Source organism: Mustela lutreola, chromosome 3 (genome assembly GCF_030435805.1).
Source record: "Mustela lutreola isolate mMusLut2 chromosome 3, mMusLut2.pri, whole genome shotgun sequence".
In the NCBI taxonomy this organism is placed as follows: Eukaryota; Metazoa; Chordata; class Mammalia; order Carnivora; family Mustelidae; genus Mustela; species Mustela lutreola.
The window spans coordinates 169,380,429-169,406,329 of NC_081292.1; the positions used below are offsets into that span (position 1 = coordinate 169,380,429).

At 55.8% G+C, this 25,901-nt stretch overlaps 1 protein-coding gene across 3 annotated transcripts in view; it reads right to left on the reverse strand.

Moving 5' to 3' along the window:
• Window positions 1-685: 685 nt before the first annotated feature.
• SH3BP4 (SH3 domain binding protein 4) overlaps window positions 686-25,901 on the reverse strand; it is an 82,558-nt gene continuing 57,342 nt past the window's right edge. The window contains exons 1-5 of one of the 3 annotated variants that reach the window (XM_059167644.1): window positions 21,163-21,234; window positions 17,275-17,521; window positions 10,988-13,344; window positions 3,479-3,667; window positions 686-2,750 (exon numbers count right to left, since the gene is read on the reverse strand). In XM_059167644.1, the coding sequence (XP_059023627.1) occupies window positions 2,526-2,750; window positions 3,479-3,667; window positions 10,988-13,344; window positions 17,275-17,392 (2,889 nt within the window). In that variant the 5' untranslated portion in view covers window positions 17,393-17,521; window positions 21,163-21,234 and the 3' untranslated portion in view covers window positions 686-2,525. Of the gene's footprint in view, window positions 2,751-3,478; window positions 3,668-10,987; window positions 13,345-15,251; window positions 15,387-17,274; window positions 17,522-21,162; window positions 21,235-25,901 lie in introns of those variants that run through there. The other 2 variants (XM_059167643.1, XM_059167646.1) reach the window with 2 other exon arrangements.

The following is a 25,901-nucleotide window of genomic DNA, read 5'->3' on the forward strand; positions in this document are numbered from 1 at the left end:
GCAAAGGGAGAGAAGGCAAAAGACTGAGGTCCCGTTGTGGCAGTAGAAATGCACGGGAGACTACAGGGTGCTGGGATCTGGTGACAACTCGCGGGGAAGGCTGTCCTAGGACCGAGCCTGGGCTTGGCTGCCAAAACAGGTGATAGAGGGTGTGGGGAGCTTGGTGATCACAAGCGATTTGGCTCCGGTCCCATGTGACATGACTGTATGACAGTTAAGTGAGGACCGAGGCAGGAATTTATTATGGACAAAATGTCGTCTTCTCAGGAAAAAAAAAAAATTTTTAACCAAATCCTTTTCCTGAATATTTGGTCTTTAAAAACACCTGCCAACACCATAATTTTATACGCAAATGACTATTACTTTGAATATCAGAATTAACATTAATAATGAACTGGAGATTTTTTTTTCTTCTTTTTAATTTTAAGTAGGGTCCATGCCCAGCAGGGAGCCCGCACCGGGCCTGAACTCATGACTGTGAGGTAGACCTAGGCCTGAGCTAAAGTCAAGAGTTGGGTGCTTAATTGACTGAGTCACCCAGGCGTCTGGAGAACTAGAGATTTTAACTAAGCTTCCTGGACCAGACTACAGAATATTCGGTAAAAATATAAGTCATCTGCTAAACCAACGGTCATACTGTCCTCGAGGGATGGCTCTTTGGGAAGGAGCCGTTATGCACAGATGGTTCCACAAGGTTTTATTGTTTTATTTAAAGTTTGGTTGTGTACAGAAAAACACGCACACACACACACACACACACACACACACACAATAGGTTAAAATATCCAAATAAAATTTACTGCAACTTTTGTAGAATTTAATTTTTGTGCTACAAGACATGTTGCATAGGAAACTATTTAAAGCCCCTGAGGAAAAATATCCATGGTTTAAGGTGCGACTGGTTTTGCTTCTTCTTTGGGGAGAAGGCGAGAGATACCTCTGAAAGAATGATGGTGGGAGAGAGAAGCGGAGTTTACGGTGACTTCGTGGGATGATTGGGGAATCGCGTGTCCTGGTTCTTGCAGCATTAAGAAACATAGTGTTTTTCTGTGTGTTCCTAGCCAGATGATCTTCAGGATCTGAATCAGCAGATACATAAGAATGTTTCAGCCCAATAGGGATCACCCACTGATTACACTAGGTAATTAACATAACACATCTCAAGACAGCAGATAGAGAGAATGAGGTCCAGGAATCCCAAGTGGCCCACCACCAAGCCACACAAGCAGGCTGCGTGTCCTAGTACATACCCGGAATCATCCCTCTCCATCTGCCAGGTAGTTCCTCCGTCCTGCCCCATCCCCACCTCCCAAGCTGCCACCAGCACAGCAGGATGGCAGAGCCCAGCACTGTGTGCCCATGTACAATCACAGAGATCGGCAGCGGTAAAGGGCATCAGTGCAACGCTCTGAGTCCCCGACTTTCAGTGGGAAACAGTTTCCTTTCTGGAAAACGTTCATCCTGCTTGGAGCCTATTCATCTTTCTCTTGGACAGAAAAAAGTCGGTGTCCCCTAGGTTATTTCCTAGGCCACAGGGGTATGCCAGGAAGGAACAGGGGCTGACTTTGTAATGAATGAAGTGGAGTTGGCTAGTGGCAGCCGGCCCCTCTGTGCACACGCTGGTGCAGGGCTTCCCTCTCCTGCCCCCAAGGAGAAACAGGACAGCGGTGGCTGATGGCTGTGGGGCCCAACGGCTGCGGGAACCCCCGCACGGCCAATGGCACCATTCTCTTGAAGGACTGCACACAGGTGGGGGCCAGGATGAACACCAGCTCCCAGCTGCCTTTTCATCTCATGGGCACCTGCTGGCCCACTAAAGCTCGAAGAAGGTCTACTGATCATTTCCTGTAACACGAGGCAAAGAGACAGAAGAGAATCAAGTCGAGAGGGGACAGCAGGACCTAGGACACTCTTGGAAAGGATGGGCAAGCGCCGGACTCATCAACTGAAAACCACGTTCCTATTTGATTTACAAGTAGAGAGCAAAAGGGGTCCAACACTTGAACAAGCGTCTCTCCGGGTGCTAAGTGTGGCTGGGAATCACAAATGTCCCCAGTGACCTTTAAATACATATATACATCTGTGACATAATTTAAAAAGGTCTTTATAGAACATAAAAACCTCAACAGCATCCTCTCCTATTAAGGTTGGTTTTTTTTTTAAACCTTTATGGTCCTTTAAAAAAATGAGATACCACCTTTCTCAACTGCCTCCCCCTAAAATTTAAAAAAAGGAGTTTTCAATTTAAATTTACACCTAACAAGTAGAAAGCTATGTGATTGGCAATGACCTGCAGTAGAAATTCCCTTAGGCCCCCCCCTCCCGGCCCCCACCAGCGATGGAGGAGGGCGGTGGAGCATTGCTGTGTGCTTGGTCCTTGGGTGTGGGCCCAGCCCTAGAGGGACCCCAGATGCGTCTGAGCAGCTGGCCCTTCCTCCCTCCCCCGCTCCATGTGACGGGCGTGGGCATCCAGGACAGACTGACGGTGCAGTGCCCAGAGCAGCGGTGGGTGTGAGGGAACCCACTCAAATCACAAAGTCATCGTGGTCCACGGGACTGAAGGCAGCTGCTCTCAGAATGTCCAGGGAGTTCACCAGGATCAGAGTCCCAGTGAGGTGTTTCCAGCGCTTGGTGATGGGGTTTTTCATCTTGTCCAGACCTATGTGGAGCTCCTGGATGACGTCCCGGTAGCTGTCCCCGATCTGGTGGCTCCAGGTTAATAAAAAGTCATAGGCAGGTTTCCACATGGCCTGGATGGTGGTGGAGTCGTCCAAGATAAAAGAAGGGAGGGGGGAGAGAAGATGGTGGACAGTAAGAGATTTGACCCTATTCTTCAATCCTATTATTTCATCCTATTATTATTTGATCCTATTAAGCAGTTCCTTTGCTCATTACTTATGTTTCTCCTTGGAGCGAGGGACAAACCCAGAGAAACAGGAGGAACAGACCCTGTCCAGAGCCAGCACATTTCCGAGGGAAGGTGTTTTGCGCAAGAACAGGTACGTAGCAAAGGGCATCTGAGGAGGCAGGAAGGACTCTCTCCTTGATCCCTGCAGCACTTTCCAGGTGGGCCATTTCTTTAGAAATTCACTGTGTGATTAAAGGACACCCTTGTTCTGGGATTTCCTCCTTCCTACGTCTCCTGGCCTGACCCCTTTCCAGAAGCTTAAAGCAACCTCCGCCACCAAGTGAGACTACAGAGAACCTGTGAGCAGGAACCCAAGTTTCACAACATACCAGGTGTTTAGCCAACACAGACCTGGCCAGAGACCAGGCAGAGGTGGCCACAAAGGGCTCCGTTCATGTGCTGCTCCGTCTGACGGAAGGTCCCTGAAGATCGGGACGCGCAGCCAAGTCCAGGGAAAGAGGACACTCACCCCGCTCAGGGAGAGCCTCCCCTTCTCACGTCCACTCACTCGTCCCCGTCCACATGCTGTCCAGCAGACAGAGCTGAGTGCATCTCCTCGCCCAGGCTCACCTCGCTATCCACGACCCCGTTCCTGTCCCGGTGCGGAGACTCGTACGCGTCCATCTGCTGCTTGGACACCTTGGCGAGCTTCTCGGCCAGCTCCCTCCAGCGCTGCGCCACCTCGACCGCCGTGGTCAGGAGCACGAAGTCCTGGATGAGTCTGACCACCAGGCCCTGGCAGTCCATTTTCAGTAAGGCCTGCGGAGGAAGGAGCAGGGCACGGGGCAGGTCAGAGGGCAGGCTCCAGTTTCAAGCGAGGGCAATGGGCTCTTTCTCCCGAAGGTTCTAGGACCTAGAAAGTGCCCCCTGAACTCAGGCATGGCCGACACCCACAGGATGGAAGGAAAGCAATGAGTTTTGCAGGGTGGACTGGGTTTGCCAGCACTCTCCCTGCAAAGTCACATCCACCTGGAGACTCCGACTGTGTTCGGAAACACGGTCTTTGTGGCTGCCACTCGTTAACACCAGGTTACGGTGGATTAGGGCAGCCCTCGTCCAATGACTGGTTGTCTTTATAAGGAGACAGACAGAGATGCGTAAGGATGGAGGACTGTCACAGCAACTGGGAGCCAAAAGCGAGGTCTGGACCAGACAGTCCCTCTGAGCTCCAGGAGGAAGCAGGCCTGCCAACACCCCGAGCACCGGGAGAGAACACGTCTCTGTTGTCCTGGGCCACCCTGTCTGTGACGCGTTGTCTCAGCAGCCCCAGGATGCTGACCCATGGGGCGAGGGCGGATGCGGGCTGCTGGCCCTGTTTCCGCTCCCTCGGATCAGCTGGGCACAGTGATGCTTCCCTGAGATGGACCGGACACCTGGGGCTCAGGGGACCGGACCAGGAGCTAGGCTGGGGGAACGTGCTTCGGGCACCAGCTGGACACAGGCATCTGGGCTGTCAGGTTTTAGTGACAAAGTGAAGACCCCAGGTGGAAGGGTGGGAGGAGGGTGAGGAGAATGGAGAGGGCTGGAGGCTAAACCCCCTCGGGAACCCTTTCTGCAACCAAGAGGATTGCTCCCTTGGCCAAAGCTGGAAGAACTTTCTAGTGTGTCTTCAGGACAGGAGTCACCAACTGGGGCGAGAATCCGGAGGGAAATAAACAAACGCCCGCCACCCTGGGAAGGAAGGAGGCAAGGGGACGGAGCCCGGCCCAAATCCCCACTGGGTCCCCATGCTTGCTCCCACCCCCCCCCCCCCCAGGAAAGGGGCCGGATCATGCAAGCTTCCAAAGCAGAGCTCAACAGTCCAATGTCTTCTGCGAGACACCAGGCAGGGGTCTTAAAGAAACAAAACCAAATCAGCCGGCACAAACCAGCAGGCCCCCGGGTCCACCCACCGTGAGGTGCAGAAGGGCCTCAGAGGCCCCCGGGAGACAGTTTCTCAGGCCCTCAGACAGGTCAGCCTCAGCCTGGAGAGGCTAGAAGCAGAACAAGTTAGCTGGTGGTCCTTCTGGGCTCTGTCTGGGGACCTGCCGTTGTCGCTCCAAGACTCCAAGAGCACATGCTGGGAACACCCGGCCCAGCAGCCCCTTCCTGACTGAGCCGGACACACAGACCCTGTGAGAACTTTGCCTGCTGGCCTGCGAAGATGGCGAGCGGCCCTGACTGAGCGCAGCTACCGTCTGCTGAGTCCCTGACGGAGACGGAATATCCCCATCTATGTTTCATGTTGATCCTGGGGGAGCTTAGCAAGATGGAGGAATGGTGACTTTTCTGGCAATGCATTCTGGTGGAATGCAGGAGCCGCATGCCCCAGCCCGGGAACCTCTGCCGTTTGCAGCAGGGGTGATGGGTCCCTCTGGTGGCGGCTAGCTGGAACTGCGTTGGGCAGGAGGTGGGGGGTGGGCGTGAGGGTCCCGTGGTCCTGTTTGGGTTGGTTCTGTTGTGTTCTGGAATAAGCCAAGAGGACCGAGCTCCTACGATGAGCCGGGCAGGGCCTCATCCACTCCTCAGAACCCCTGTCAGGCAGGCGCCAGGCTCACCCCAGTCTGCAGACAAAGCCGAGGGAGCAACGGAGAGGCCCAACACCTGCAGGTGGCCTGTCCAGGGTCCCTGAGGGGACAGAGGTGGAGGCAGGCCTTTTCCCAAATTCTGCGGGCACTCACTCACTCCTCAACGTCAGGACGGAACCAAAGAAAACACGGGCCCGGACTATGGGACTTCTCAGCTCTATGTATTTTCTGAATTTTGAGGCATTCAAGTGATGTTGTTTAAAAAGAAAAAAAATCGATGTTTAGTAGATCCGTGCTTCAGAGGATCTAAACACACGCACGTCCCCGTGTGCGGCAGGGGGACGTGCGATACCCTGGTCGGACCCTGGATTTAAATTGTTGCCGTGTGGGGAGTCTGGAGCCCCAAAGGCACTGAGGCGGGCAGGTCACCTCCCCGACAGAGCAGACAGTCAGTCCCTCCGCATCTACACTTGGCTTTTGCCCGTGGCTTCCCAGCTCTGGAGGTGGCCTCCTTTTCTAGGAAACAGAACGCACCAGAGTCACGCTTCCGACTGGGGTCGCCCCTGGCGGGAGTGAGGACAATGGCTCTGTGCCCGGGCCACAGGCGAGGACCGGGGCTCCATGTGAGCAGCAGGACGAACGCGGACGGAGGTGCCTTCGTTTACGAATTTCTGCTCTGCTCACACTTGGATGAGCTGGCCCGGGTTTCGACGGCCCCGGAGCGGCCACACCACCACCCAGGAGGCATTTAGGCATTTTTTTAAGGGCATACTGTGGGTGCTGCCGGGTCCTAGCAGTGGAAAGCTTCCAGCAGGAGGCTCGGGCTCCTTTCCCTGTAGCTTCCTCTTCAATTCACACACACACACCAATGCCCACAGGTAATCCCAGAAAATCCCATTCGAAACGAGGCTGACCCTGGCAGCAATCTGATCGGAGCGAACGGGAATTTGAGCCAGGTGACCAAACCTGTTCGACCCAGCGCTAGACAGGGCAGAGGTTTCGGCTCTGCGGGCCCTGCCATCTTTGTCACAAGCCCCTGCATCGGCCGGTGTGGGGCTGAAGCAGCACGAACGGTGTGGGAAGCAGCAGGCACGGCTCAGTCCGGTGTGACCTCACTTACGAAAGCAGGTGGCCAGGAGCCAGTCTGCTAGGCTCCGTTTTAGGAATTACTCTTATGAAAAGACAATGAGGTATCCTTTCGGTTTTGCTGTATGGTCACCCCACCCATGCTTCTGTTCCCAAGACATGCAAACATGAGAAGAACCCCAGGAACCCCCTATAGGCGCAGTGGTTAACTAACGGCCCTCTTTCTGGGGGGATCAGGGGTTTTTTGCCGGACTCTCGGAGAGTCACTCCAGACTGTCCTCTCCAGCCCCACCCCACCTCCGGAATCTTCCAGTTCACCCCTCATTTCCATCAGCTTGGGCTTTATTCCGCTCCTGGAAACAGCTACCCTTCCCTTGATGTATGTCTTAGAGGAACCTTCTCTTTCTCAGAGAACCTTCTCCAAAGAGTCTGCCCCCGGACTCAGAAGCCCAGCGACTCCAGCCCCAGCCCTGAGCGCCGGCCACCGCCCCCTCGGCAGGCCCGCCCACGCCCCTGAGTGCTCCCTCCCCACCCAGCCCTTCCTTCGGTGCCCTCACAGTTCCCGGCACAAACACACACAAGCACGTGTTTGGCACCAGACGCAGCAGGAGACGCGGTCAAGAACTTCACCGTGCCAAGAGCAAAGAACAGGCTCTGCTTTCTCCCTTTCACGAAGAAAACAAAAGTCCCAACAGGGAGCCCAAGGTTGGCAAATGGGAGGAGGGGTCTCGGGACAGTCCACGTCATAGTAACAGCACCTGCCACCCACTTCCTGTCACTCCCAGCTGTGTACTCCCCAGCGACAAAACCATTTTCCATTCAAGACCAAACAAAACCCGGGATGAGCCCAGACAGCTGTGCAAACACAGGCCCCTGAAGCTCTTAAGGGCCACACCGCCGGGCCCGCGGCAAGAAAACACCGCTTCTCACCGATGACGCCATGCAAGAGTGGCCATGGGCCCCGGGGCCAACCGGCCTGGAAGCAGGGAAAGCGCGCACTGCAGCCAGAAACGGAAGGCCTGATTGCAGGAGGGGCCCCTCTGATGGCTGCAAAGGTGAGCAGCGGACTGGAGGCTGAGCGGCCCAGGCAATCTCCGCACCAACCTGGAAGGGCGGCCCCGCCAGGCAGTCCTCGGATCTGGGCGCACCTCTCACCACTGATAAAAAGGAGCTGCCAATTCGTCTCCTGAACACACGTAGATCTAGAAACGAGTATCTAGAAAACGGGATCCTCCGCCCCAGGTGCCCTCCTGATATTCTGCAGGAATGACATTTGGAGCGGGGTTCCCGGCAGGATGGGTAGCGGCTTCTGAGGGGCTCAGGGGGTGTGGGGTGTGGCAAGGCGCAGGGACACGCCTGGATCCAGCTTGGCTCCCCTTCTCTTCCCTCAAACACGGTACCCCTCTCTGTGCCTACAGAGCAAAGCTCGAGTGCGATCCGGTGCGGGTGGCCCCACACCCCACATACCATCCCTCCAGGATCACTGTGTGGTCTCTGGTCTGCCCCCATCTCTGCTCTCCAGGACCCTGATCCTGCTCATGCTGTGCCTTCAACCTGGCGGCCCCCCGCCTCGGCGAGTGGGCTTTTGCACCAGTACAAGCCCCCACCCTCGGGCCTGCTCACCTTTCCCTGGTCTACACAGGGGGCTCCCGGCAAGCGTGTCCCGCCCTCGTGCTCATCACTCCACGCCTCGCTCACGTTAAGGACCCCTGCCCTTAGAAAGCCCAGCAGCCGGTGTTGCCCCTGCGCACACAGGAGGCAGCTGGGAAACACCTGCACCGCTGTCTGTGGTGGCGCCTCCTTGCTCTGTGTCAGAAGCTTCCACCACTTACCTTCTACTCAGTGATCCTTGAGGACCCCTTCCTGACCTCTCCCCAACCCGCCACCACAAGTCCTACCGGCAGAGGTCCCCAGGGGCTCCGTCCACCCTGGCTACTTGCCTCGTTCAGTGCCAGTCTTGCCCACTCCCTGCAGCAGCCCCGCATCGCCCCTTCCCTCCCCGCCGCATTCAGTCCGGCCTGGGGGCACGGTCGGCGGGGTGGCCGTCCTCTGGCACGGATGGTCGCGGCTTCCACCACAAGGCAAGGGGACGGGGCGGGGGCAGCATCCCCTGGCAGTGGTTGCACAGGCTGGGTGGGAAAGGGCAGGCAGGGGCACACTGGGAGTCCACGGGCTTGTGCAAGACGCCCCTCAAGGCCAAGCAACGATGGCAGGAGGGAAGGCGCCCGGAGAACCAGAGCAGAAGCACGGTCTGACCGCAGGACGCGGCGCAGGTCGGGGCCCGAGAACCTGAGCGGTGTTTCTATCTGATGAGGTCAAGAGCAAGAACACGAACTCGAGGCAACAAGGCCACCTGGGACTGGGGAAAGCTCAGTGCAGACAGTGATCTGGACCGATGAAGCAGAGCACGGAAAAGGTCTGAGGGCATGACCTGTGGGCTGGCACCGGGGGATGTGAAGAGCCTTTGTCCAGGGTCTGCGGGGAAGAGTTCCGGGCCAAGGGAGCAGCGTGGGCCCAGGACCGACCCCCCCTCAGATGGCGGGAGGACAGAACGATGTTGTTCTCTCTTCCCATCTCCCTGCAAACCTACGATCCCAAACCTTCACCCCTTCCCGTGGGTTCACTCTTTCCAGACCAGGGAGTCCCACCTTAACAGAAAACCGTGCCACCACACGAGGGGCCGTGACAGCTGCAGGGCTGGTGCACCCCCCCGAGGCTGCAGGAAGCCACTGTTCAGAGACTCGAGTGTGGCAAGAAATGGAAACTGAAACACACGGGGACAAATCGGCCTGTGATTTCTAGACGTTCAGCCAACATTCTAATCTACCCGATCTCAGGACGGTGACGGATTTAGTCCAGGAGATGAACGAGGGAAAACACTGCCAACCTCCCAGCAGACCCGACTAGGCCCCGGAGAGACCCCCATGCCTCAGGACAGGAACCCAGGGATGGCCCCCAATCATGTGCTGTCAGAGAAGGGCCCCACATGGAAGAGAAAGAGCCACCACTTAAGTCTGGAAAGACCTGGAAGGAGATGAGGGAACGTGGTAAGCAAAGGGCCTCCCTTGTCATCACTCCTTCCCAGGTGGGAAGGGCTGCTCCCACTGTCCCCTTCCCCAGCTCCAGCCACTGGAGGTGAGGGCGTCTTAGACTGTAATGAAGGAGCCATCAGTGTTGTTTACGTTCATGAAAGCACCCGATTTTATAATCTACAGCGAACCGCAGTTCGAGGGCCTGGAGAGGGATGTGCACCCCTATCCACTGAGCCGGGTCCATCCAACAGGACACCAGCCTTGCTGGGCTTGCCATAGCTTGGGGGCCTGCTAGGGGAGGGGCCTCCCGCAGGGAGTGGGTGGGGATGCAGCCCTGCCTCTCCCCAGCCTGCAGGAGACGGTATCCCTTCTGGCTCCTGGCTCCCAGGACAGCCAAGAGCTGCATGTGCCATGGACGGACCTCAGTGGCATTCCGACAGCAACAGGGGCATGCTCAGACACACGCATACCTGGCTCATCCGTTCCCACAACTGCTCTCGCCGCATGGCAGTTGGGAGAATACAGGTGGCAGAAATTCTGAGGTGCTGAGACTCACCTCTTAAAAAGTCAGGAGGCAAAAAGAGGGTGTGGAGCCTGGGGGAGCAAGGAAGGAACGCCAATGACCGAATCACCAGGATTTCCACAGGAAGAAGCCCCAGGGACAGGTTGGGAAGATGGGGAAAGAGACAGAGGATGCTTCTGCCACGGAAACAACATCCACCAGATGCAAGGCGGGATGCCAAGAGGGTACCGTCAAGCTTCTGCAGGTCAGTGTTCTATGACAGGACACGAGAAGCACACAGCTGGGAGAGGGTGGCAGAGCCCAGGCCGTGGGGGACTTGAGCGAATGCTTTCCCCGTTGGCTAGAGGCCTGGGCGTGTCCTGTGGTATGACACCAACCTCACCCTCTCCTAGTCTCAGGATTGCAATTCCCAGCCGTGCTGGAGAAACAGAGGCCATCCTCAATCCCTACTCACACACACAAAAAGGAGACAGAAAGAAACGTGGAAACCTCGAGGATAGGGAAACACTTATCAAAGTAAAGCTAAACTTTGGGGCGGCAGTTCTGAAAGCGTCAGAGTCCTAGATCCTGGCAGGAATCTGATGAAACACGGATCTTCTCCCCAAGACATCAAAACAGAGGCAAACTGGAGTGAGAGTCTCCCTGTGCCCCCCACTTCCACCAAGCCCTGAGGGGTCCATCAGAGACCTCAAGGAGTTCGTGAATCCAGCAGAAAGCCACCTGAACGGTGCTCTCCATGGTGGCTCTTGAGCTGTCTGGGGCTCCCCAAATGCCCTCCAGGTGCACGTGCACACTTAAGCCCTGTGCGTTCCGGAAAGTGAAGACGCGCCCGGATGCTGGCCGGGTGATTCACCAAACCCACGCCCCAGTGTGCAGGGAGAGGCGCTGAGAGCGGACTGTCAGGCCCCAGGCTCCCCACTGAGCAACTTACCATCATGAGCTCCTTCTGGAAGGATTTGCGGTCTTTGTTCTCTGTGTTGTTACAGTCCTCCTTCAGCTTCTCCAGAACCGATGCCACGCGCTCGGGCTCGCTGTCCAGCTCCGCGCGGCAGAAGAAGGTGAGCGGCAGGTTCCCGTAGCCCAGGGCGTCAGCGAAGGAGCGCCAGCTGCTGATGTTCTCCATGAGCAGGGTCCTGACGGAGGCGTAGATGTAGGTGAGGAACTTACAGGGCCGCAGGATCTGCTCCAGCAGCACCGACGTGCTCAGCTCGGGCCCCGAGAAAAGGCTCGGCCTGGCCCTGCCCACCACCAGCACGTTCTTGGCGTGCACCAGGCCGACCTTGCCCTGGTGATAGCCGATGTACCACTCCTTGGTCCACAGCTGCCCCTTCAGCCGGATCTTCTCCTCGCTGAGCAGGGCGATGGCGTCGCCCTTTTTGTACTCCAGCAGGTAGTGGTTCTTGCTCTGCCGCACCACGGTCTTGAGCAGTTTGCCGAACTTGAGGCTGGACACCGGGCGGTCCTGAAACGTTGGGTATTTGGTGGTGGCGGCAAACGGGGACAGGATGATTTTCCCGACCTCGTTCTTCTTGAGGAACCGCCTCTGCCCGGACGGCTTGATGGCACTTTTAGGGGGTGGCTGGGGGGTCTGGACGCAAAACTGGGTCAGGATGGCCTCCTGGTCGCCTTTCACCTGGACCCGCAGGGTGAAGTCGGACAGCTCGCTGGCGTTCTGGCAGGTGACGGGGAAGATGAGGCGGCTCACCTTGCCCAGCTTCATCTGGAATCCCCTGACCACTCTGGCCTGCTCACTGCCCTTGACCTCGTAATTGGTCATGTTGGAAAACATGCAGACGTGCAGGTCCTGGGGCCTGGACAGGACGAACTGGTGTTTACCCCAGAGCTGCAGGGCCACAGGGGCAGGGCAGGGGGCCTGGCGGGTGACCTCACTGACCATCAGCGTCTTTGGGGCACAGTCATGCCCGAAAAGGGTCACCACGGTCTTGAAGGAAGGGTGAATGTGTTTGGGGCCATAGAGCCCCACGGTGATCTTTTTATTGATGAAGTCCCACACCGTGGAAGGGTAGAGAATGTTTGGGCCGTGGGCAACGATGGCCAGGTACATGCAGGGCTCCAGGTTGTCCAGCTGGACCTGGACCGTGTCCCCGTAGCTGTAGGTGAGGGGGATGGGGACATAGGGCCCTTCCTTCAAGTCGCTCCGTAGGCACTGGAGTCCCACCGTGCTTTTGCTGAAAATGTCATTTTTCACCTCGGCTGACACTTTCATCTCCAGGATGATGTGGGTTCTCACCTCCAGGGTGCTCAGCTTCACCTCCAGCACCGGGCTGACGCTGCTGCACCGGTCACTGTTGAGCTCCAGTGGAGGGTCCAGCAGCGCTTTCATGGCGATCTGCTGCGTCTCGCCAGGGGCCACGTGGCCTTCTGGCACGTGGATGCTGATGTTGGTGTCGGGCAGCTGCACGGCGCCCCCAGAGCTGTCCAGCTTGCAGGCGATGCTCGTCTCCAGCGCCTGGGTCTGACCCCAGCCAGGGCTCTGGCCCAGCAAGTCCAGATCGTGGCAGGAGCGGGTTAGCTTCCGGTGGCTCAGCCAGGCGGCTCGGAAGTCCTCCCGGCTCTGGAACTGCTCTGGGGCCGGGGACTTCAGGCCCGTGAAGAACCCTGCTGAGTCGGGGGCATCCGACTTGGCCTGCAGGACCGACAGCTCCGAGAGGCTGTAGGAGCGCTTGCTCCTGAAGAACGGGTTGTCCCGCTTGCCGGGCGCCTCTGCCTGGACGCGGTTCGCGGCTGGCAGCTCGTCGAAGATGTTCCCGGTGCTGTTGGTGGTGGCGGAGCTGGACTCCGTGAACGAGGACACGCCTGGATCAAAAAGCAGCAGATCCACGGTGCTTCTGGGGGTCAGCCCGTCCACACCGGGCGTCGCCGGCACATTCCCGTTCAGAAACGGGTTTGTCTGGACCCCGTTCCAGAAAGGGTTATTACTATAGGTTTTGCTGGACCCCTTGTCATCCGTCCACCCCCCGAGCAGGTCTAGCTCCTTGGCCACCTCGTCTGGGCTGTCTGGAAGATTGTCGATCACCCCGCTGTCGCTCAGAGTGGAGTTCCGGTAGTTTAGGGGCTGCACGTAGGAGGAGGGGATGTAGCCCATCTCCGTGGTGTTGTGAGCATACCACCACTCCCCGCCGGACGTGTCCAGGACGTAGAGGTGGTCCCCCTTGGAGAACTTCAGCGTGGTGAAGTTGGTGGGGCAGTAGTCCTTGATTGCAATGACTTCCTTTGCGTTTCCAAAAGGTGTGGGATTGTCTACTAGCAAGGCACTGGGAGAAGGCACTGCGTAAAACACAAAGAGACAGGTGGTGAGGGCGAGGCCCACAGGCATGCAGGGCACTGAGCAGAGTGACCCACTGTCTGTGGCCGGGGATGGGCAATGAAGATCTTCCAAAGCAGCTCTCAGTGTTTTGAGTGGGTGACACCTTCTGCCTTCAACACAGAACATGTGAGCGGAGTGGAAGAAGGTTCCTTGACAAGCTGAACCCATCTCCACCAAACTAAGCCTTTTGAGGCCAGCCTCTTTCAGCCTCCTTTAAATGATCATTCAGAATGACAACGTGGAAACCGCCTCTCCCACATACCTGGAAAAACAACAGTTTTATATCTTGTGGCAATCACGTTATTTCTGAGCCAAAGCTGAAGTCTGAAAAACCCCGACACTTAGAACAGTGACTCGAGCTAACTTCTGGTTCACACCATTCAATGACGCAGGTTACGGAGGTCAACAGCAGTCGGAGTGGCCGAAGTCAGTCATCTCAACCAGGGGTGTGTGTCTTTGAACACTAAGGGTTAATCAAATACCGAAGCGTCTTCTCTCCCTCTCATACACGACAGACTATGTCCAGAGGCTGCGGAAAGTTCCATCGGAGAGGACTAAGTCCCCACCCCAAGTGTGCCTTGTTAATATTCTGGGGTCCTGCAACTAACAACTGGAAGACAGGCCCGTGTGTTTAGTGGAACTACCCCCGCATCGTCTCTAACACACGATTAAGTCAACACATGCTCTGGTCTATCCAACGGGCCCTCTAGAACACCTTCGGCCGGTTTCCTTTTCCTCTGAAAACAAATAATGAAAACTGAATTGAATTTCCTTAGCCAAGTCTTGGAAAATAAAGCAGGAAGTTCCTATTTCCATGAACCAGGTTAGAGGGGTATCTAGAGGGCTATAACCTGGGCCGCGAAGGCCGTCACCTCCCACCCTCCATGTGCAGTGCTGGCAGGGAATCTGGCCCTGGGCTCACTGTGCCTCAGCTGTAATCCAGACCTTGAGAAGCCGTGTGGCCTCAGGAACTAAGATTCTTCCCTCAGTGGACTCTGCTGAAGTTAAGGTTTTCGGATAGCGTCCTTAGCATAAAGATGCTTAGCCCCAGGTAAGGACCCACAAAGGGTTATTATGTTCAAGTGGACCTATCTACCCCCTCCTAATTTTATTTTCTCCATGGCACTTCCATTAAATGATACATCATATACATACACTTTTTTCTGTGGGGAGGACTATGTTGCCCCATTAGGATGGAAGCTCCCTTAGGGTCTGTTTTGCTCACAGTGATATCCTGGAAGACAGCCTGTCACATAGCAGGTGTTCAAACAATATTCTTGGGATGAATGTTCATCTTGCAGGCACGTGACAGAGAGCCTTTATCCATCTTACGGGGCCAAGGTGTTCTCCCTGGGTGTGCCCCAAACAAATCGCTTACAGTGAAGGGAGGGGAGTGAATAAAACAGCTAAGAAAAAGAGAATGCCTTTGAGGCAGAGGTGGCGGGACAGGGGATGGGTCAGGCTGGGGTCAGGGGACAAAAGGATCTTTCTCCGTTTGTTTTCCAGGCACCGTCTCCAGTAATATAAACCACTTTTTGTTTCTTTGACACATCTAATGAAAATGTCACATAAAAATGAAAACCCAATGAAAATCCGAGAGCTTGCCAGCTATTAAAATCTCGTTAGACTCCCTCAGAAGTTATATCCCTATTATGTTCCCCGCAACAATTCCCTTAGAGTGATATTTTTAAAATTAAAACCCAAAAGCTATTAAGCAGGCTTTGTGTATTAGCCTAAGAAAATGTATCAGTGCAAATTATCACTTTAGTTTCACCAGACTGAAGAATAAAAGTGGGCTTACTTAAAATTCCAAGCACTCTCCTTAGCAAAGAAGGAGTAACACATTTCACTCAAGGATCCGGCTCACTCAGTGGGAAATGGTGCTCCTCCCTGCTGGGCCGCTCCGCTCCGTGGAGGAGGACTCTGGTGTGAGCTCCTTCCAGACGGGTCCCTCCATCAGTCACCTGTCACCGGGCACCCGGGGACACCAGGTGGGCTTCCACCCAATCAAATGCAGAAGAATCCTTATCAAATCCTATCTTAATGAATTCTGAGGAGCACTGTCCAGATTTACAGCTATCCTGATTTTAATACAAAAAAAATCCCTGTGTGTCACAAAGCACCGAGTCCTACAGTTTTTACCCCGTTGCCTCAGTTCTGGTGCAGGTGGAATGCTAATGAGGGGGTGGAAGGCTTCACAGCGGGCCGTTTGGCTGCAACAAATCCCCACCTTGAAGCCTGTTGTCCATCGGGCAGAGCTGCCTTGGGAAGTGGGTCCAGCGGCTCTGTGGGCATCATGCCCTCGGCTGACCAGCCAAGCTGGCATCCCGGGCTGTCTCGTTTGTCTTTTCCCCATATCCATGGTGTTCTGTTAGGTCCCTAACACCTCTCAAGTCATCGTCATTGTTTAAAAAATTCAGCTCTCCTATTTCAAGACCCCAGCCCAAATCCCACAAAATGATGCTCTCCGTTTCTACCTTTAAGCATGATTAGCTGGGCTATCAAGTAAGAAGACGATGCCCTTTACCAGCCTGTGAAAAACGAAGGGTCCCATTATTTATGGCAATTCCTGATAACAGTGCCGCTCTTATTAATAAAAATCTCCTGACCTCCTTTGCCAGTCTGTTCGTGTGAAGAACATTAAACGCAATGCCCAGGGCTCTAAGCATAAAGCACAGACCGGAAGAGGAAGAAGTTGAGGATACAGTGAAGGGAAAAGCGATTAGGAAGACACAACGGGGAGCATATGGTTTTTAGGACAACAGGGAAGAGGGCCACAGTGTTAGCAGGGAGAGAGAAGTTTGGTTCAAGGACTATTCATTAAGCACTAGGGGCTAAAGCTATGAAGGCCAAGAGCAGCTCCCACTGTTCAGCTCGTACTCTGGATGGCCCAGCGGGTAACGAACATGCTGTGGTGAATGCCGTAGGGAAGCTGCTGGATGGAAGCACGTACTAAGGTCAGAGGGGACTTCCCGGAAGAAAACGACCCATGAGTACCCATTACCCACCTCACCGACCCAGCTGTACATGGCTGTTAGAGAAAACCAGAGGCTCAGGGTGATTCACCCCTGGGGCCACCTCTACAGCAAGGATTGGCCAACAACGGCCCCTTTGCTGTTTTTGTCAATAAAGTTTTATTGCAACACAGCCGTGTCCACTGCTTACGGTATTCTCTGACTGCTTTCGGGCTGCAAGAGCAGAGGAATAGCTGTGGTGGCACCCTTGGGGCCTGCAAGGACTACAGTATGCTGTGGGTGACCCTCATAGGGGGAGCTTGCTGACCCCAGTCCCAGACCACCTTTTCTTCTGTAGCAGCTCTGAATATTTCCTTGGCTGGCCATACTCTGTCCTTCCCCCAAGTATCCTGAGCACCCAGCTCCCTACCGTAATGTCACCAAAACTCTCAACAAGAGAAAACACAAACACATTCTGCATGAAGAAGTTGTATTACTAAGGGCAATATTCAAAACCTCCCAACACACCAAAAAAAAAAAAAAAAAAAAAAAAACCCAAGATAAGTGGTTATTGTTCTAAGGCTGGATTTATGGTTGGTGAAGTTTAGAGAGCTAAAGTTTAACTGGGAACTTGGCAGCCTTTAAGGCAGAGAAGTCCTTGGGTCTCTGAGCACCTGCAAACCCCAATCTGCTTCCCCCAGCCACAGTTTTGTCCCCACGAGCTCACCTTTTTTTTTTTTTTTTTTTTAAAGATTTTTATTTATTTGACAGGCAGAGATCACAAGTAGGCAGAGAGTTAGGCAGAGAGAGGAGGAAGCAGTCTCCCCGCTGAGCAGGGAGGCCGATGCGGGGCTCAATCCGAGGACCGAGATCATGACCTGAGCCAAAGGCAGAGGCTTAACCCACTGAGCCACCCAGGGTACCCTGTGAGCTCACCTTTGACATCATTAAAGCTCGCTTCTGAAAACCCTTCGCTCAGGTCAATCAGGGTCCCCTCGGACTTGCACCGAGGGAGACCGCTGGAGTTGGCAGCTCGGATCCGCTGAGCTGCCATCTCGAACTATCTGCCCGGGGGGACGGCTAAGGTTTCATCGCTCTTCCTCCAGGTACCCCTGGCGCCTGCCGAAGCTCTTCTCAGGCAACCATGCCGCGGGATGGGGTCAACTTGGCAATGAGCTTCTTCCTGAAGGCGGGGGAGGAAAACAAGAGAACGTCCCTTGAGCAAGTGAACATGGGTTGAACAGTAATTTTATAGGAAATGGGAATCCTCTTTCTTCCAGAGGCTGTTCCTATAAAACGCATCCCAGCCCAGGAGAGCAGAGTAGGGCTTCCTCCCTGGATTCTCTGGGCACCTTACGTCCATCTCATCAGTCCTGTCAGCGCACAGAGCCAGCCCGTGTTTCCTGGCCTGCTGTCTGCACCCTGGGGCACAACAGGGTTTGGGACATTTGTTCTAGCCCCTGGCCAGCCTGCTTATCACAGTGAAAGAGGAGGACAGACAGGATTTGCACGGTCCACACAGCCAGTTTCAGGGTCTGGGAAAGAAGAAATAAATCCGTCTGTCCTGACAGCGGCTGGTCCCATTCTTGGCACAGTTCCTGCTGTGGCTCCCACACCTGGGAGAGGAGCTCCCAGGTGCCTCTTGTGGCCCCACATAGCGGGGTCGGGGGGGATTGCTCCCTGCTCACACTCTCCCCTGAAATCCTCCCTGGATCCCTAACAAACAACAACCCCAAATAACACACACACACAGCCATCTCTGCCTCTAAGTCACCCCTGGGTACCGTGCGCAGGTGAAGCCGTGGTACACAGACTCGGCCAGCCGCCCGAGAATGTCTGTGCATGGAGCACACGAATCATGGCTCTAAGGCCTGTCTCTTTCTGGAAGGAGCACAAAGGAGGATTCTGGAGATTGGGACGTGACTGGCCACGGGCACACCCTCACCAGCCCACGGGCAGGAGCCAATTTCAAAGCAGCGAATTCCCCACGCCCTTCAAGGGAAACGGCAAAAGAGCACCTTGAGGGCAGGCAAACTTCACGCAATGGTAACAGGGGTCACGTAACCTGGCTGCTCCTTGCCTACGCTATCCAGAGACGGCTGGGAAGGTGGCCTCTGGCCCAGGTGCGCTGCCTTCACTCGTCGGAGGGACCTGGAGGGCCCCGGGGGTGGGGGATCGTCCATGGCCGTCCTTCCCCCACGCTCTGCACACAGCAGGCCAGGCTGAGCGCCCACCGTGCAGGGGGCACACCCAGCCTTGCCAGCCCACACCCCCCCTTCGTGGGGATGGGGACAGCCTGTGTTCAATGTTGAACTCCACCAACGCTCAGTTTTTGTACTTGTCATGCGGGGTGACGACCGAACCATCCTGACTGATTTGTGCGAAGTATAAATACGATCCTTGTAAGGTGCATGGGACAAGGATCAGGGCTCAAAGACAGTCCACGCCCTCACCTCCAGGGCCCCGGCTGTCCTGAGCCTGGCTCAGCGTGACCCACAGGAGCCGTGGCTCCTGGACGAGTGCTTTCCTTCTCCCCCACAGAATACCGCCTTTCTCCGCAGAATGCTCTTGGAGGGAAGGTGGCACCGAGCTGGACATAGAGACCGCCCCCCCCCCCCCCCCAGGCCAGAGACAGGGGCCACCGGAAGGCAAGCAAAGCCCACCTCGGGGCAGCGCAGAAAGAAACCATACTGTGAATCTACATCACTGAGACGAGAGAATGTGAAAATCCTTCCGACCTGAAAGACGAGTTTCACTTGCTGGAAATGGGACTCCTATGTGGGGAGCGGGGCCCGAGAAGGACAGGTAGAAACCGCAGACAGACACAGCCAAAGAAACTGCGGGTGGGGTCGGGGGGAAAGCCAGTGAGCTGTGAAATCCCGTGAGGGGCTCCCCACCTGGTGCAGAGCTGCTCCGAGGGCTGGGTGAGCAGGAGGGCAAGTGCTCTGGACCATACTTGTGCCAAAGGATGCTCGATGCTCTCCCTGCTGCGCCCACCACATCCTCCCCACAAACCCGTCCATGCACTCCTCGTTATGGAGTTCCTGTTCAGGACACACGGGCCCCAGCACAGGTCTGCTTGAGAAAAGGGGGCCCAGGCGTCTCCCAGAAGAGTCCATTCTGACCAAGCTTCCAGACAGACCCAGAACAAGGAGGCGGCTGCACACCTGCCCTCCCCACTCTTTTTCAATGTATATTAGCTGATTTTCCACTTGCGGCCACAAGAAATTATTTCATGGAGGGTTTAAAAGAAAAGTCGAAACGGGCACCGTCGTGAGACATTACTGCAAAGCGGTGCCTCCACTCCCATGCTGGTGTGGCCCAAGGACCCCCGAGGCTGGCTGGAGGAGTCCCGGGAAGGTGGGTGGGATGCAGGTGCCCGTGGTGACGGGCTGGGAGCCCCTGGATGAGCCCCACCTCCCTCGGAGTCCTGGAGGGGAGTCGGTGGGGTCTGATTTAATCCAGGGTGGGGACAGTGGGAGCCAGTCCCGGGAGGCTCCTACAGAACAGGACCAAGCTTCCCAGGGAGCACCTGAAGAATCCGCAGGTTGGCAGATAAAACTAGAGATAAACAGTGGCGCCTGGGTGGCTCAGTGGGTTAGGCCTTTGCCTTCGAATCAGGTCATGATCTCGGGGTCCTGGGATCAAATCCTGCAACAGGCTCTCTGCTTGGCAGGGAGCTTGCTTCCGCCTCTAACTTTGTCTGCCTCCCTGCCTGCTCGTGATCTGTCATATAAATAAATAAAATCTTAAAAACAACAACAACAACAAAAAAAAAACCCCTAAAGAACTAGAGATAAACATGCTAAGAGCGACAGGATTCCTGCATTCCTTATCACCACCGGGAAGGTAGCCTGCAGGTGAATCAGGGCCTCAGGGGTGGGCAGAGCAGAAAGCATCACTGGACCCCACCGGATTTTCAGGAGACAGCGGTTTCTGTTCCTTGGGGATGGGGACATAGTTTTTGCCCTGAGCCAGTGCAGAACCAGGAAAAGGGGTTAGCAGTGACATAAAGAGATCCGCAGTCTTTTTAGAAATAGAGGAGCCATTCAAGGAGCCGGAGAGCCACTAGCCGTACGGTTCTGACCACCTCACTTCATCGGCCAGAGCGAAGCCACAACACGGAAGTGATCGCCGGACAGCCGGCGGCACCGCGTGCCCACTGTGCCCACCGAGCCTCAGTGCACTCACTCACGCGGCCGCTCCTGTGGGACAGGGGCATCGGTCCCATGGGGCTCAGGGCCCTGTGGGAGGCCCAGAATGGCCATTTTTCCTTCAGGCATGTGGGACTCCATCCTCAGACAAGGCCCGACCCTCGCCCCTGCCCTCGGGGATGTTACCTCACAGCAAAGCGGGCAGCCCCCCTGCTCCCCTGGGCAAGCCTGGCAGACTCTCTTCCTGGAACCTTCTCTGACCCGACACCATCAGGGTGAGAGCTCGCAGAGCGGCTCGTCACCTCCACCCGTGCCAGAGCCTGGCGTGCAGAGATGTCTGGGGGGACCTGTTCAAGAGGCGGCGGCCAGCAAACTGCTCCGTGCTCTACCCACTTGCTAACAACCACTTCTTTCCAAACCTAGAGTGCACCGGGCCTTCGCTGCCAGCGACCGTGGGACCCGATTTCGTCCGCTGCCCCTTCCATCAGGGGCCCTTGGCTCCCAAACCGTCCTTCCAGGCCCCGTCACTGTCCCGCTCAACTGTGCAGGACAGCTCCCTGCTTTTAGATCAGCAAAGTCAGACGGCCCTGCCCCAGCATTCGGAGCCCTGCCCCAGCATTCGGGGCCCTCCGCCACTCGGTTCCCACCTGCCCTTCCAGGCTTCACTGACCTCCACACCCAGGTGAGTCTGTGGCCGCGCGTGGCCCGCTGCCTCTCCAGGGTGCCCCGTGCTGCTCAGCGCCTGCTCCCGGAACACACGCCCCTCACCTGTGCCTCCAGGAAACCGGTCCTCCCCCTCCACCCTCTCCCTCCACCCTCCTGCCCACAGGCCCGCAGGCTTCTCCGCTGACTCATGCGACGGGCGCCGACCTGCAGTCCGTGTCCCCCGAGCTCCAAGTTCAAGTCGCTGGGGCTCACGGAGCAGGCCTCCTGAGTCAGTCCCTGCTGTACCAGAATAGTCATGTCGGGGAAAGGACACAAGGCTCAGATCTGTTTAATAAGGAGTTTGTGAAGATGCAGGACTTTATTTTATAGCACAGAATACGACTGCTAGCGAGTACTGTATTTACTCAACATTTTACTATCTACCCAAGGTAGTTCCCACTATTCCCCATTTTATTATTTTTAAATTACTTACTACTTTATTTTTGTTATTTTTTCCATTTACATACGTGTTTTAAAATGCTTGCAATCAAACCAAAAAGCCCTAGGAAAGCAGTATTAGGGAACATTCATTACCTGCCTTCCCAGACACGGTCAGGAACATGCGCATGCATTCCCCTCGGACTGAGAAAAGCTCAAAGGAGCCACAGGGTCAAATGCCCAAGCAGCTGAGCCCCCTCACGGGCCATGGAGACACGGCCAGGTTCTTGCTCAGCAAACATGTGACCCCTGGACCCCAGACCCAGCTCACTGAGGGTCTCCTGAAGGCTGAGGGGCGTCCGTCCTGAACCTCCCAGGTCCAAATCCAGCTCGGGGGCTGCCCCAAGCCCCCTCCAGTCTTCACCATCTCAGTCATGGCTGAATGGCATGTTCACCCAGCCAAAAAAGCCTGGTCTCCCTCCCCAGCAGCCCAGTTAGAACATGACCTCCACCTGACCTCAGCACCTCCACAATTACAGTAATTGGCTCCTTTCCACCAAGTCCACTGAGCCTGCCCCTCAGTGAGCCTTCAGAATGTTTTTACAAGTTGGGACTCGGCTCACAACTCTCCGAAAGCTTTTGAGCCCTGAGTGTATTTACGGTACCCTCAAGGCCTCCTATTATGGGTCCTTGCTTCTCCTGAAGTGCTTCCTCAGGGCCTTTGCACCTGCTATCTCCTCACCTCGGAGGCCCATGCCTAGGTTTCACCAGACCTGATCCCTCACTTCATCCAGGCCTTACTCAAATGTCACCTAATGAACAGGACAGGCATCTGCTACAGCAGCAACACCCCTAACTCCACCCTCTTTCCCTATCTTCCTTATCAACACCATGGATCCTGTGCTTTCCTGTGACCAGCCCAATTTCTCCAAGAGAATGTAAGTAAGCTCCAGGAGGCCATAGGACTTGCTCTGCTTCTGTCCCCCCTTCTGCCGTGAGACCTGCACTGATCACCAATGATGAATTCTGTTTTAATGAGACAAAGGGGGTGCCCGGGTAGCACAGTCAGTTAAGTGTCAGACTCTTGATTTCGGCTTGGGTTGCGAACTGAGAGTCATGGGACTGAGCCCTGCACTGGGGTCTATGCTCAGCGTGGAGTCTGCCCAGGGTTCTCTCTCTCTCCCTCTTCCACCCCCCTGCTCTCTCTCTCTCTAAATAAATAAATAAATAAAATATTTAAAAAATTTAAGACAAATGCTTCAGAGATATTTTCACAAGTATCCCTGGGATAATCTCTCTCGTCTTTTAAAGAGTCAAAATCCCCAGTGAATGTCTAGTGTCCCCTGATGGCCTTGTGACTCGATTATACAATGCCGGGTGAAATTTAGGAATTCTAGTCTGTTTTGGAAATCTAAGCTACACACCCCTACTAATCACCGATGGGCTCCCTGGGTGGCACCTCAGACGTGCCCGGATGGCCTGGCCTCCAAGTCCTGCCAACCTCCCCCAGGGTGGGTCACTTCTCTAGGACACCCTGCAGCGGCATGCACCCGTGCCCAGGGTGGCTGGCCCAGGACCTCTGGAACTCTCTGAAGGGTGGGAGGAACCACTCCACCCCCTCTCCGGCCCCCATCCTTCCCATGCCACGCCTGCACCCCGGAAGCCACTCTCCACCCTCTTGATAGAAGTCAGGTCTGGGAAGACAGGAGGGGCATAAAGCTTACTTGTGTCTGACTCACAACTAATGAGTTTTTCTTTGCTTGAGTATAAAGGCTGATTCATGAGGGGAGAAAAGAGCCTGGTCCTGGCTCCTCCCCAGGAACGAGGAGGCTGATCTGCGAAGACAACAGTGTCGCCGTACTCACACAGAATTATTTTCAGACTCGGGAACCTACAAACAAGCCTTCAGCTGCCTGTGCCGACCCGCCCTTGCCTCGGCTTCCAGAATCACAGAATGGTAGTGTGGGGGCTGATCCGCCAGCAAGCCGCCCCAGAACGTTGGCAAACACAAGGCCACCAGGAGTAACCTAAGAGCCTGAGCATCTGCGGGGTCCCTTACTCAGGGCCCCGGGGTGCAGTGACCCACCCCGCCCAGAGTCCCCTGACCCAAAGGTGCAGGAGCAACAGGACATGCTGCCTGCTCTGGGTTCCTCCCTGGCGAATTCAGTTCGCGCCTTCCCGGCGATGACTCATCCCCACATTTGATTTTCATTTCTGGAGTAAGAGTGGCGTGTTGGTTGCATCAGATTTCCTCCAGGTTAAAAAGAAAACATGAGTTTCAACCTGCTCTGGGTGATTTCAGCCACCAGACCTTCGACAGAAACTCCATGCCGTCTGCTCACCCTGCTCACTCCCCAAACGACAGTGAGCTCTGGAGAGTCACAATAATTCAGAGACACCATCCCTGGCTGACCCTGTCTCCCTGTCAGTGGCTGCCTAGAGCCCCAACACACTGGGGCTGGCTGCAGAGAAGCCCACAGGCATGCCCATGAGCCCGTCGGGCCTGAGCTCTCTCACAGTCACTCTGAGGACACCATAAGGCGGGGCTGGCAGTGACCCAGCAAGGCCAGGCAGAGCCTCTGTCTCCGTCTGTCCACAAACATCCCCACCACCTCTTTCCCTCCGAGGCCAACAGCCCTGGAGCCGACTGCTCAGTCTGCAAACCAGCTCCCTGGTTTTCTGCATCTTGACCCCTGACCCTACTGGTGTGGGTAAGAACCCAAGTGGAAGGCCAGCACGTGACCAGTGTCCCCTTTCCAGGTCTCTCAAGTGGGTAGGGATAGCCGAGGCTCTGGTTACGAGAGCCCAGCCCAGCGAAACCCAACCTCCTGCACTACAGTGGTGGAGGCTTCTGACATCAGGAGTCTCATTTCTAGAACCTGGCCTGTGGGTACCTTCAGCACGAGAAAATAACCCTCAGAAGAGGGCTGCCTCCTACTGGGGGTGCAAAGAGTAGGCTCCGCTGGAGAGGACCCCAGGGAATTAGCATCACTTACCAGCACCCAGAGCGGGCTTCACTTCAAGTTCAACAACCCAGTGTAGTTGAGGGCAGTGGCCTACTGCCATTCGGAGTCCCCCACAGGCCAGCTGCGAGGATCACGCACCCCGGTCCTGAGTCCTAGGCATCTCCTAGGCAGCAGCCCTGGGGTCTCAGATCAGGAACCATCACCCAGGGCACCATGGGCAGTGTATGTGTGTTTGGGGGTGGGGGGAGGGTAGTGCACATCTGCATTTCTAACTTGCTGTTTCTATCATCCCAGGAGGGAGGGCCGGGGAAACCAGCAAGACGGCATGGTGTTTCACTGGCCAGTGACAGAGGGGACACTCTGGGTCTGGAGAGTCACTGGGTAGGCCTCCTCCCACCAAGGACCTGCCGCCCAGCTGGGGGACAGCTCCTTCTGGGGATCAGATCCATCCCACTCTTTCCTTGGGTAAAAACCTATCCCGGGCTCCTCTCTCCAGTCTGTGTAGGACAACGCCAACCCCAGGCTGGTCCTGCCAGCCCTGTACACACTCACCCACCTGCTGGACACAGCTGCATCTCACCTCCTTCTGTCTTTCCAGCACTCTCACCAAACCCAGCCGCTGTACCTTCATCTGGCTCCAAGACCCCCCCCCAGCCAGCTCCCGGACTCTGCTGGCTCCCTACCTCTACACCCGTTCCCGAAGACCCTACAGGGGTCCTATTGTCTCTCCCCATTAAAACTTGCCCATCTGAGAGGGACCTCCGTCCAACAGCACCTTTGCCCGTGGAATCCCATCTCTGTTCCGGGCTCGGCTCAATGCCTGACTCATGCTGTGTCTGATGCTGCCTGCGGAACGGACCAATGTCTCAGCCAACCCATTCCCGAGCACCAGTGTGCACGGGGGCCCGCCAACGGCGCAGCAGATGGGGGACCCAGTTCCTGCCCTCCTGATCATGCAGCTGTTGGACACATATAGGACACCGACAGCACGAGGAGAATGAAGGGGGTTCCGTCACATCTTCCTGCCAAGCAGGAGACCCGAAGCCCACAGACCTCTTGGTCTGCCCATCACACCAAGGATGCTCCGATAGCGGCCCTTCATCCACCCCGTGACCCTGCTGCTGCTGACGGTTCAAAGAGTAACCCACGTGTGGCCTGCTGACTGCTCATTCAAGAATGGGGTTCAGAAGGTCTGGTGGTTTGCGGTCTGGTGGTTCAGAAGGTCTTTGTGCCCCCCGGAGTCACATGGGAAGGCCAGCCCACCGTGTGACGCAGCTGGTGGCAGACGGGCTGTGAGGGGGGGGTCTTGTGACCAGCCCAGATGAGAAATACTTACCAACCCCACCCAGTCGCCAGTCGG